Raw genomic sequence first — 13,537 nt, 5'->3', positions numbered from 1 at the left:
ACAGGATTGAAAAGGCAGAGAAGAGGAATGAGATGCAGAACAAATGAGAGAAGGTATCAAGAGCAAAGGAAACCTGAAAGTAATCATACTGCTGAAAGTATGGAGTAAGAGGAGACCAATTACTTGCCAGATAATGTCACTGATAATGATGATGATGATGATGATGTGAGGGAAGAGGAGTCACAGAATCAGTCAACCTCTGGCAGGAGCAGCACCAATAATAAACCTCTGGCATTAACAGCAATCCACTAACGGGTTGGTGACAGACCAACTGCTGTCAAGCCACTGCCACACTTGAGTCATATGAAACTGTGGCAAAGCAGGACAAAAGCCAAACCATAAATTATCATAAGGCTGCCAGAGCTGCAGGAACTGAGGAGAATATCAACAATGAAGATGAGATTATATGTTTTCTTTGATGGTCGCTAGTGCAAGACATAGGTGATGAAATACAGTGATGCGACAGGAAAATACAACAATGATTTACACTCAGTACAGCACTACTGCAGGACAGCTGGGCCATCTTTCACTACCTGGATCACTTCACACAAGAACCAACAAGTAAACCCTAACTTTATCCACAATGATTTCATCCAATGTTCCTATAAATGCCAAGCGACACATTTAGGCGTTCATATCCATGCCGAGTTTTGAGCCAATGAGGGATGTATTGGGGGGAATTTGTATGGCCTTTTCAAATTCCTAAAGTGCATAGTGGTGTGCTGGATTATAGATGGCATCACTATCAACATTATATCAATCAACTCTTCTTGCTATAAATAAGTACGGTCATCGTCAAAATTTCCTTTGGTGCTCAGCTTTTTCTGTGTCAAAGACGGTGACTCTGGCCATCTCTGTCTCATAGCCTAGTATGATATGGAACCTTGTCATTGTCTCTATAAGTAATTTATGGTTAGATATCTTCAACACTTCCATTAGAACACCATATGAAGCCTTCACAGTGCCCTGGGTTCCAACTATGCCTCGCTCCAGTTCCTCTGGATCAAACTGTATGATACTGATACCAACTCTGTCCCCTTGTGAGGCCATTCTACTGGCTGTTGGTACTTCTCCAGAGACTCCACCTTTTTCAGACTAGGTACTTCCACGTCACTGATTGCAGCTGTTCCCTGGAGTTCTGTGCCCGTCACAAGCAGCTCCTGGCCCTTGATACAACAGCAATGGTCAACAGCAAGTAAGAATGACCTTGACGTCTCTCTCTGCCATATAAGCAAAGTCCTTCAATGCCGTTATTAAAAACTGAACTTCAACTGGTTCAACTTTAGTGGCATCTAGACATCCCAGCTTCACTACCATCATGATAATTTTAGCCGTTAAAAATTCTGTATCCTGAAGAGCTGTGACTACAGGTGTACCTCGATATACGATACCCCTAGATGAAATACCCCGGCTTAACAATGGCGGTAGAAATACCACCACACCGCACCTAATGATGGCCAATCCGCAGTTTAATGATGGTTTTTTTTTTTGTTTTTTTTTACCAATTTTGATTATATTTTATACTAAAATTATGTGTTTAGGTTGATTATAAACTGTTTTTAGACTTAATGTATTTTACCCATACGTGGGGTGAACACTGTCATCTTAGGGTACAGTTTACTATGCTTGAGTTTTCCCAGACGTATATTCGACGATTTTCAAATTTATTTGTTGGTTTTAGTAGTTATTTACAGGTGTTAGGCTTAGGTTAGCTGCTTTTACAGCTGTTAAGCCACTGAGATTGGTTTTAAATTAGTTTTTGGACTCATTTGGGTGAATTTAGGACTTGGTTGGGGGGAAACCCAAGGGTCAAAAATGTTTCCCTATACAGTACTGTACTTTACACGTTAAATCTACCCTGAGATACGATACCCCACCTAACGATGGGTTTTTACTTAACCAATTGCATCATTAAACCAGGGTATACCTGTACTAGGTAGCCACACTGAAATAAAAGACCTCTGATGTTTGTGACAAACATCAGTCAGAATAATAACTGAGCAGAGCAGAGGAAAAACGCATAATAGCAGTAAAACTGAGATGGGAGAATGGTGACTCTGGATTCCAGGGCCTACCATGGATGGTAGGTGTGGGAATGTCCACTGGCACTCATATACTCATTTTTCAAGAGCAGATGAAACATCAAGTACCTCAGGAGGAAGGTCATGTCTGGTAAAGCATTACTGGAAAATGTGAAGCAATACACCCACCACTCAGCTCTTTTTGCCAGGGATGATTCCTCCCCATCACCATATCTAGTACCAGTGGTGTCATAAGTAGCTTGACACGTCTTCCTAAGGGTACCTCCAAAATGAGTAAGCACAAAATGAAAAAGTATTTATATTCAAGATGATTTTTCACTGCGTAACATAATCTCGCAGTGCTTTGTGAAAAAACTTTCACAATGTCAGATGAAGAATTACTGCGAAGTAAATAGTCAATCAACATTTGTATACTGTAGCTTCAGCTTGAGTACTCCTCAGAGCAAAAGGGAAAAGTAATGCAAAGTGTACCTCTTACTTTATAGAAATCTGGTCTCAAGTGATCAGAAACTGTGTATATTAATGACAACACTTTTCACATTTTATTCTATATGGTACCTACTGAGAATGAAAACCATTGTCTCTTGCCCTTTGTAGGATCCTTTGTAGGATGTGTAAGTCATCATAATTATCCCAATGTAGGTCAAGGCATCATTTGGACAGTTTATTCTTGCTACCAGTGTATATGACTGTAGGATACAATACAAGCCAGGGGAAACTCCTGTCCAACAAAGGGATAATGTAACCTCTGCCTTTTCCACATGTTATGAAAATCTAGTTATTAAGTAATTTTCATGAAGTCACAATCAGTACAAAACACTGTATATTACCTAACTTGAAAATATACCTGTAACAATTATTCAACAATGGAAATGCAATGAAAATTCAACTCACAATCATGTAATATATTTACTAACTACATGGTGAAGAACTTAAAATATTACACTAACAGGTATTTTAAATACCAATATACATATAATAAAGCACATCACTGGTGACAGCAGTGCACATCTCAGTAGCCTTTCCTTCCTCGAAATCTTTGCCTGTTGTCCAGCTGTGGAAGAAATTGATGACTGCTATAATGAGTCTTCAAATAAACTTAGCATCATAAGCTAGAGTCCATTCACTATGATGATTTTAATTCTTTACATTTCCCGACAACTTTACTCAGCGTAGGAGAGAATTTCTGAGCATTAGATATAGCCTTAGTTCATTCTTTCATTCAAAAAAAAAAAAAAAAATCTGGTGTGAGCTTTTAAGACATTCTTGGACACAAGGGGGTCAACTAAGTGGAGAGATGATGGGTGTTCCACAGAAAATTACTTGGAAACCGGTAGGTAAGTGTTCCAAAAGAAATGCATACACAGGAAATTTGTTAACCCTCTCATGATCGGTTACAGCTAATGTTCTATTGCAGCTAAATCTAAGTACCGTGAGCCTTTATGTTTCACGTGATTTGGGTTCGTGAATTTACCTCTCGCAGAGAAGCCCAAAATTTCCAAGAACTTAAGTCTCATGATCAAAAATTCACCTTTTGTGTCAATATATGGGGCGCCAGTGGGCAAGGTGATCGTCAGCTGTTGTCCACCATGTTGTTTTTCACAGTTCCCGCCAGCTGTGAGAATGTTTGTGCGGTGCTCAGGTAGTGAATGCAAATGTGGTCACTTTTTTTGCCTTTCCCTTCGTTCAGCTATTGTTCTGGTATGGTCTACCTGTACTATATTATGGCTTCCTCTTCATTCACTGGAGGGCCAGATAATAGTGGTGATGGTGAAATACCGGGAAGTTCAAAGGATGGAGGCAAGAAGGGAAAAGAACGCCATGAGTATCAAGTCGGTGTGAAGAGGAAAAAGTATTCGGTAGAGGATAAGACGAAAATTTTTCAGGCTGGTGACCCATTTATTTGATGTTTCACAGCGTTTTTATCACATTCACATGGCTGTCAGTTATTCTGGTGTCCTGTTTATGAGAATTATATATCAAAAATGAGAAAGTGACTTTGGGAGGGGCTCTAGAACCAATTAGATTTTTTTACCACTGAATTACTACTTTTCAGTTTGCGATATCCAGGTTTCACGCTAACCTCATGGTACCAATTGGACGCAAAACTTTGGGTATCACTGTAGCCTTATTCAGCCAAGAGTGAATTATATGAGCCTCAGAGTCACAATAAACAAATACAGTATGCACCTCTTGCTTAATGATTGGCTGAGGCACCAATGGCTCAGTTTAACAATCACCAATGTTTTTCACCATTTGTCACTTGATAATGGCTCACCATTTAATGAGTGACTGCCAGTTCATAATTTCTTAGTACTTAATGACTGTCTGTGAATTCTTTAGTCCTTGTTTTTCTGTGAACTATTATCTAATCACACTTCCCTGCTGTCTGTGGGCATTGATGGGGCTACATAAAATAACAGCAATATAAAACACAACAAAAGAGTGTGAGATTCAGGGAGGAATGAGAAGTATTGAAGGCAGAACATACTTATGATAGGGTACTCAGCAAACATTTGCTCATGACAGTGGAAGTATGACTGAAATGGGTGTTAAGAGGATGTCCCACTGCTCTGCTACTTATTATTTACCCAACCAATATTCGAAGCTAAATATACCTATTCATAATTATGTCTGTACTGTATACATGATTACATTACTGTACTCTCAAGGCAGACCTCCAGTGAAAAAAAAAAAAAAAAAAGTATATCTCAGTTTACCTCCTCATTTTACACTTTATTCCAGTAATTGGTTTTCCTGAGCACATTCCACTCATGAAGGAATGGACACATGTATTCTATTGTATATTACTGCATTAACTACAATGATAACATACCAGAGATCTCTTGCATTCAAAGAATGTGGTGCGCAGAGAAAAACATTCTTGGGGTACGGATGGATCATTCGATGTCAGGCATTCTCGTGGTGTTTTACGATGCTGTAAAAAAACACGACTATATAGTACATGCATTACAGCACTTCCAATCTATGTGTGCACATGCACCATTGCCCTTTTAATCTCTATATGTTTTTTCAACCTCAGGGAAACTCAAGTATCTCATTTATATAACTATGGTACTGTATATGTACCAGTATGTATGTATGTATGCAGCCCTGTCTTGAAGTTGACGGCATGTTAAATTTTGTTCTGTGACTAACTTGTCCAAGATTATGGAGTGGGCAACACATCACCTTCTACCACTAATAAAATGATACAGAGTTCTTCCCATTGTTTAACTGGATATTGGAAAAACTACCCAACTAAAACTGCATTAACAATGATTCAAAACTTCTTGGTAAACTGGTGTAGTGTGATGACCTCTCTCCCTAGGTTCTACTGGATCTGTCTGTGGCTTTTGACATAGTAAATCTCCGTCACATGGCTCCCTCTGCCTCTAAATCATGAGCTAGGATCTCACTGACCTCATACAGGGTTCCATAACCTATCCTGAAAATTAGATTTTCGACCTTATGGATTGTGCTTTTTTTTTTCCCTCCCCACCTCTAAGGGCCTCATATCCTGTATTAACCCGTGGATTGCGAGCCACAGCTCAGGCTGGATAGTGTCGCATTGCGAGGCACAGCTTGGGCTGTGGTAGCCGTGCATCACTGCTAACTACTCCACCCCTACACAAACTTACGCAGGCGCTAAGCAAAGATGGAGAGAGAGATATTTTTTCTTTTCACCAGATGATGCCCTGGACGTTTATCCTCAAGTTTAGGATAAACAAAAACAAATTCTTTTTTAAATTAATTTTTCCACTACTCCCCTACGTAAACTTACGCATGGCCCTATGAAAAGACGGTGAGAGAGAGAGAGAGAGATTGTTTCTTTTCACCAGATGATGCCCTGGATGTTTATCTTCAAGTTTATAATAAACAAAAACTAGAAAAAAAAAATTCCTTCGTTTTTAGCACACCAAGGAGTAGGGAAAAAAAAAAAAAAAAAAGGTAACTGCGCAATCCACGGGTTAATAAATAGCCATGGAGACATCACACACCTTTGCTTCATTGAAAAGCTGAAACTGAGTTACTCATTTAGACATCCACCTACTCTTATTCATTACAATCATAAAACTCTATAGTATTCAACAGCTTTTCATCAACACTGTACATACACAGAAGTCTTCCATAATCCTTCTCTATTCAATTTGTTATATGTAGCTCCCAGATTTCTATGTTGTCGTTGTTACTCTACCCTAGTCTGTATGGGTGAGCAGACTCAGTGACCACAAGCAAGCTGCCACCTTCCTGTGACAGACAGTGCCTTGCCAGGGTCAGAAAAATGTCCTTTCACACAGTGAGGTGTGGAGAAAACAGAAGTGACATACCATAATCCCCAAGAGAATGAGCTATGTACAGTACACAAGATATGGTTCATATTCTCAGCCTGAACACTGACTGTTGATTAATGTGGTTGAGTATCCAACTGGGAGTGTTGTGCAGGGTCAGCTACTGGGTCTTGGACCCATGCCATTCCCATGGTAATACCTCTAACAGCTAAGCATGGCAGAATCATCCATCTTCCCTTAGCTGGACATATCTTCTGGCCACATACCCTGTGTTGGTGTTATTTTTGTGGTCCCAAGTTAATCTCAAACATGAATCCTGAGGACTGTAGGCTGATGTTGCCCTTCTGCAAGCTGCCATCCCCCTTTTGGGGGACATTTGTAACATCAAGCAGCAAACCCAGCCAATAATGATGCCACCATGTGAAGGAATCCCTTTCCAGCACTTACAGATCCATAACTGCCATAAATACCTTATTGATAACAGTCCTTTCTACATGTTTGCTACACTACCAGTATATGAGTATACCTTATTGCAAATGTATGATCCACCTAACCTCTACCATTCCTAAAACTACTCATCACCAGATATTCTGGGTTACTTCTTACACTCTCTATAATTATTTTTTCACACAACTTTCATACACTATACTGTAAAATGTACAAAAATGAAATTTTATGCTTACTATCCTAACACAGTCGGTGGCAAGGAGGCAGGCTTTGAGATCCTCCCGTAGACCTGCACATGGTCGCTTGTCCTCACTCTCCTTTGCTTCTTCATAGTACTTCATCTTGGGTTGCTGCCTGCAACTGAAATTACAGTACACTGTACAATACATGGCTACTAATAATGGTACTTCAACTTGGCTACATGCAGTTACATTTACATTAGTGTACTGTACAGTAGCCTATATGCTTTCCCTACGATGTGGTGGTGACCATCATCTACTCACTTGATACAGTGCTGCCTACTACTACCTTCACCTTTATTATTCTATTTCTTTCACTGCCCTCTTATTCTTCCTTCACCTTTATCATCATATCTCTTTGTGTGACATCCTCTCTTCCTGTTTCCCTTTCCTTCCTACCATATCTCTTTTTATTGCGGTACAATTCTTTCCACTTCAGGTAGCTAGCTCTACACTGAGTGACAAACATGACTCAGGAAACCACTTACAGCACTGGGTGGTTACCATATAACTAGATAATGGCGTGATGTAGAACCTAACATGGTGCTCCTGCTAACTGGATGGAACACCACAAATGCAGCGTCCATCCAGGAACCAAATCTCCACACTTTTCCAGTGAGGCACTGTTAACTGAAAGGAACACCAGTTCCCTGCAATAGGGCAGCCCTGCAAGGGTGGTTGCTTGCCTGCAGTTGATGAATCTGCTTGGCCAGATGGACCAGGGTTAATCTACTACTACTACTACTGGTCAGCTGACAAATAGTTGTATTTGACATTCTGGAATAGGCTAATGATCCTCAGTCTCCAGCTCCTGATTAAGTGCTAATAATCAATTTGTAGTAGTGATTGTGGGGATGGAAGTGATGGCCATAGAATACAGTGCTCAAAAGATTGTGCAGAGATGGTGGCTACTTAGTGTTTCACCTCCTACTGGTTGTAAAGCTCAATAGTCCAAACTTTACCATTTTCCCCCATTTAATGTTTGTATTTAGTGGTAGGTGGTGGTGACCATCATCCACTCACTTGATGTAGTGCTGCCTACTTCTTCCTTAGCCTTTATCATTCTTTTTCTGTGCCTGCCCTCCTCTCTTCCTATTTCTCCCATCTTTCCTGTCACTTCTTATTGCTTTTCTTTCCTTTACAGGTGGCTTTACATTGAGTGACAAGCCAAATGGTTTCCTGTAAGCCAAGAAACCATTTACAACGCTGGGTGGTAACCATATAACCAAACCATACGTGCTCCCTACGTGTCAACAAGCGGGTTGGTGGAGGGTTAGTGCCCCTCCCTGTAAAACAAATAACTCCGAGTCAAATGGCCACCCCTTACGGGATTATGGCATCTGGCAATAGATAGATAGATAGATCAGGAGAATTTTTGTTATGAGTTTTACACTGCACAATGCTTAACTTAGTACTTAGTAGCTATATATGATGGGGGGAGGTAATCCAACTCTTCAATCCATCTGCTATCACCTATCTATCTATCTATCTATTGCCAGACGCCTCAATCCCGTTTGGGGTGGCCTATATCTCAAAATGAGCAAACTTAATTTCAAAATACTGAGCTCCTGGATCTGCTTCAAACCTAATCAAACCAATATCATAATTACATTCAACTACCAGTTCTAGAGACAAATTATTATGCTCATCACTTACTTCAACAATTATCAGCAATTCCCCTGCTATAAACACCCGTACAATGTCTTTATTAATACCCTACTTAGTGAATAAGACGTGAGGGCAGGGGGTACTGTCAGTGTCCTAGCTCAATTTGTTGTTACATCTATAATAAAATCTGGTTTGGTAAGGTTACGGAAGACTGACTTAGATTAGGTTAGCTTCTTTTAAAGTAAATTCAATAACAGACATGCAGGAGCTGAAGATCCTCCCTCCATCCTTATTTTCCAAGTGCAGTACCATAACTTACCGGCAGCTACTTAAAAATATCTTTGCAACAGAGGTTTACAGGCTAGAAGAGAAACTGATTAAACTTGCATAAATGACAAAACTTTAATAAATCATGTGGTGAGTATATTAAATTTTGCTGTCAGTTGGGTTAAAAAAAAAAAAAAAAAAAAAAAAAAAAAAGACCTAACCTGCCCTACTTCTGATGTACATGACTTGGCTGCTGGCTCTGTAAGCTGAAAAATCCTCCTCTCCTCTCCTTATTTACTAGTATATATACTAAACAATGCATCTGCAACACAGAACAGAGAAAGATCCATATAGCCTAAGTGTCAAATTTCAAATAAACACACACACACACACACACACACACACACACACACATGTGGAGCGATGTGATTGTTCAAAGCTGCAAGAACACTACATGAAGTAAGGATTAACAAAATATGGTTTGAGAAGGAGGTAGCAAAACATGACTGATCCAGCACCAAATATTGAAAAAGGAGCAGGCCATCAACCTGTACCTGGTGGATGGTACAAGGTGTTGGCCAGTAGATTGCCAGCCTTGTAACATCCTGGACAGATGACCCAAACTCCTCTGGAAGGCACAGTCAAAATGGACAACTTGATAATGGCAAAGGTGCTAAGCCATGGAGCCAGTGCACAGGAAGGTAGGCACATCAAAAGTGGTCATTCAGCCGGAGTCAGCATTAAATGGCAGTGCTCTTATTAGACGTCCACGTGGGCCAGACGAGTCAAAAATTTCACATGATGAAGTGTTCTAACCTTAACCTGCTTTTTCTAGGTCCAGTTGGGCCAGTAAAGCCATCAACTTTAATCGGCGGTGTTCTACGTTTGCCTTAACCAGCTCTCGGTATGTGACAGGGGAACCCAAACGGCAAGAGTACTAGCTAAAAGCACCAATATCCCTACAGAGTGGTCGTCATACCTTGCTGGTGAAAATCTTGAGTTGCTGTCCTTTAATTTATAGATTATTCAGCAATCAGCCACACTTCTTCACAGCTGGGTTTGTTATTGTCAGTCAGTGTTGCCATTTCCCACAGAAAATTTTATGCGAAAATATAATCGACTAACTTGTCTTTCAGCATTTGTCTTCATTCCTGTCATGCACTGAAAAAGTGTAGGCCATAATCCACAAACATATAAAGTGTTGTATAAAAATTTCATGACTTTATCTAACACCAATCAGCTTACATAATTGGTAACAATGTCACAGAAAACGAAATTTTAGGGGTAACAATTACACCATACAAATTTGTATTGAATTCCCCTCAAATTATTTGTTATCTAGTGTCTCACAGTGACATCTTAATATACCTGTAAATGATTCACCTAAGTAACACTGGCAGATCAGTTTCACTTGAAAATAATATACATTTAACGAGCACATCTAACATGTCGGTCTTACTATAGTTGCATTTGAACCTTTTTTACTAGTTAACATAACAGTCTTGTACTTATCACCTTGTTTATGGGCGTAATGAACATTCTTAACACTATCAGGCACTGTATATATTTACAATCAAATGCTGACTACCACAAAGTTAATTCAGAAGTGAAAACCCCTGAAAGTGCAGGATGAAAAGAGAGCACTGAGAAGAAAATGTGTGTACTGTACAGGGTTAATAAAAGAAAGAAATGGGTATTTAAAGGCTGGAAGAGAAAGTAATTAACTATTCTGGAAAGTGGTGTGAAAATGGTGGAATGAACGTAACAAACATGGGAAGACGTATGGGATCAATGATAACAAGTGAAAATTAAATATGAGGCAGATAGGTGTTGATAACTGAGGAGTAACCTATTATAGTAATGACAAGAGCAGAGGTGTGATGAACGTGAGTAGGCATGGTGATGAACAGGGAAGAAAGGTGGTGCCTGAATGTGACACTGGCAAAAATGAGGCAAGCTTTGAGTGGGTTGGTGAATATGGAGGCAGCAGGGGATAAAATTATGAATAAATTATAAATGTAGTGGAATCAACTGTTAGACAGTAATCCAGAGGGTGGAGGAATGGAGTTGTATCAATGGAGAGGAGAAAGTTGTGACTATACCTTTCCACTAAGTTAAAGTTTGCCAAAGTCAGCATAAAGATAATTGTGGCACAAGTCTGCTATGTGCACCAGAAGTGAGCACAGAAATCATTGTGGCATAAGACTGCTGGATGTTGTAGAACAAGTATGTGAATGAAATGTGATAAAAAAAACTATCAGAATCTTTTGTGAGTTATAACAATATGGTTTCTGGAGTTATAAGAGTGAGCATTAGATATACTATATTAAGTTAGGCAGATACATTAACGAAGAAAACTTATGGGAGTTGAAAATGTCTTTGGCAATAATTGATCTAAAAAAAAAAAAAAAAAAAAAAAAAAAAAAAAGGGGGGGCAAACATGGCCATATTAAAAAAAGTGTTTTGCATACATGGCATGGAAGTAGAACTGCTAAATGATTGTAAAAATTTTGCTTATTATCCTTCATTTACTTAAACTTTATGGCCCGTCTATCATTTTCCTGTCATATCACAGCAAAGAGAATCACCTATGGGCAAGGAAACAAAACAGTCTATTGTCAACTTACCAGTTTCTCAGCAGCGTAAAGTTAGAAGCACAACAGGTGAATTCTTAGGCCAACTTCATCCACAGCTGCACATGTGTAAGAGTATACTGTATGGGGATATGAGAGTACCAGTCCTCTGGATAAGGAATGAAACCAGTGAAAAATGGAAAACAGTAGCCTTGCCTTGGCCCTTACATCCCTAAGGTAATATGGAAATGGTTGGCACTATTACCATGAAAGAACATAGAGTGTGAAGTCTGTTGATCAAAGGGTAGAAAAGGATAACCTAACACTGTATGGTCATGTAGAGAGGCTGGATGTGAGAATGGTCGTTCTTGCAGTTTCCCCAGATGCATCTGAATATAAGTCCAGTGGACTGCAGACTGAAGCTGCCCTTCTGCATCCACTATCCGTCTATTAGAGGGCAGGGAGGGAGGAGATATTTGTATAACTGGGGAGTAACCCAGTTACACTGGTGCCACCACATGACTATGCTTATTGGTTTGTGGGTTTGAGGGTGGGGGGAGGCATGGAAGGCCAATAGGATGATTGGATATGTTAAGTCAATGTGTGTGAAAGTGAGGTATGGAAGTTAAAGAGGTAAAACTTGTTAACATATTAAAAACTGATCAGTGATAGGCGAAATATTTTTTTGGATACATATGACAAGTTTGCTATATCCATCCACCCATCATCCAATTCTGTGGGGGCTTCAGGCTCGGCTATTCAGTCCAAGTACTGAAAGTGAGGGGACCAGTTACCATTCCAAGAGAAATTATGTAAGCAATAAACTCCTCCTGTCCCTACACCTCCTTTATTATTTTTTGAGATATTCTCTATTTCACAGGCAATGAGATGTCTGCTTATTCATAACACATTTTTGTAAAGGTCAGTGCCGATGGAACTGAGAACCTTACACACCTGAGTTATAAGTGAATGGATGTATTGATCATTTCATTAGGCACAGTATTTATGCCTCTCCTCCTTGTACTGACATTCTATCTCTAACTCCAGATCCTAGCCATCCCACTTACTGATTTAAGTAGGAAAAAGGATGATGATGATGATGATGATGATGATGATTATAATTATCATATTACCAGCAGGTAAAGTGTTAAACTGCAAAAATTTCATATCTTAAAAATGGCTTTTATTCCTGAATGTCAATGAAAAAGCAAATTGGAGAAATAATACATGAGACCTACACAGCACACCAAACAAGCAGCAAAGCATGACTGTTATTTTCCAGCTCTACAGTACATATGCAAAGTACTGTAATTACCTGCATCTAGCCTGAAAGGTCAACAATCACAATGATTATGATAATATGTCTTATGGCAGTGATGACCAACAGTTGTACAGTCAATATGGAATTGTACAGCTCTGTACCTCAATACTGGCACAGAACAAAAATTTTCAAATATATATATACATGTATATATATACATATACAACATATTAAAGCTAGAAACAAAAGCAGAGTACAAAAAATACAAAGAAATTATGATACTGCAACAAACTATTAACAACACTTTACTATGCACTGATGTAATACTGTCAGGAGGAGACTACCGGTTATCTGTGACAAGCTTAATAAAATACTATAAATAAATATGGCTCAAGACAGGATGATGTCAACTCCTCATCTGTTGCCTCTACATTTACTTCTTACCAATCCACATTTACTCACTTTTCTTACAAGCCTATCATTCCTTTGTGTTTGTAACCACACAATATAATACTACACGAGTATAAAAATAATACAAAACTTCCATCAATAGTAAATCACGTCATAACATCAACACGTGGCCACAGCAACATCCACAAGCTGCACCCCTTTTACCAACCCTCCTAGTTAACATTTTCATCCAATGACCTATACTATATTTTATTATTCTTTTTACCTCCATATAAATTTAAAGAACTCAGGTGTGGCTTCTTGATCTGGAGGCATTAGGTACTTCCTTTATTTGCCTCTTCACCACTTGAGGTCTCTCCTAACTTGTGTAAAATAATTGGGGTTAGTATGAGTTAGG

The 13,537-nt window shown here is 39.2% G+C and overlaps 2 protein-coding genes across 2 annotated transcripts; both read right to left on the bottom strand.

The window, feature by feature from the left end:
- Positions 1-543: 543 nt before the first annotated feature.
- On the bottom strand, positions 544-2,665 carry eEFSec (eukaryotic translation elongation factor, selenocysteine-specific). The gene is given in 6 exon segments (XM_080286067.1): positions 544-752; positions 755-822; positions 824-1,049; positions 1,052-1,224; positions 1,226-1,364; positions 2,605-2,665. Coding segments are annotated over 6 exon segments (876 nt in total).
- Positions 2,666-2,932: 267 nt separating this feature from the next.
- LOC145417370 (cytochrome c oxidase assembly factor 5) lies at positions 2,933-9,966 on the bottom strand. The gene is made up of 4 exons (XM_080286044.1): positions 9,875-9,966; positions 7,018-7,141; positions 4,879-4,980; positions 2,933-3,096 (listed from the first exon to the last, which is right to left on the bottom strand). The coding sequence occupies exons 2-4, from the start codon at positions 7,120-7,122 to the stop codon at positions 3,055-3,057; spliced, it is 249 nt and encodes an 82-aa protein (XP_080142170.1). The 5' UTR covers positions 7,123-7,141; positions 9,875-9,966; the 3' UTR covers positions 2,933-3,054.
- Between the last annotated feature and the right edge of the window lie 3,571 nt (positions 9,967-13,537).

This window comes from Coenobita brevimanus, chromosome 110, assembly GCF_032717465.1.
Source record: "Coenobita brevimanus isolate Jiangsu-jjx chromosome 110, ASM3271746v2, whole genome shotgun sequence".
In the NCBI taxonomy this organism is placed as follows: Eukaryota; Metazoa; Arthropoda; class Malacostraca; order Decapoda; family Coenobitidae; genus Coenobita; species Coenobita brevimanus.
Note: the sequence above shows the minus strand (reverse complement) of the source record. Positions and strands in the feature narration are given on the sequence as shown.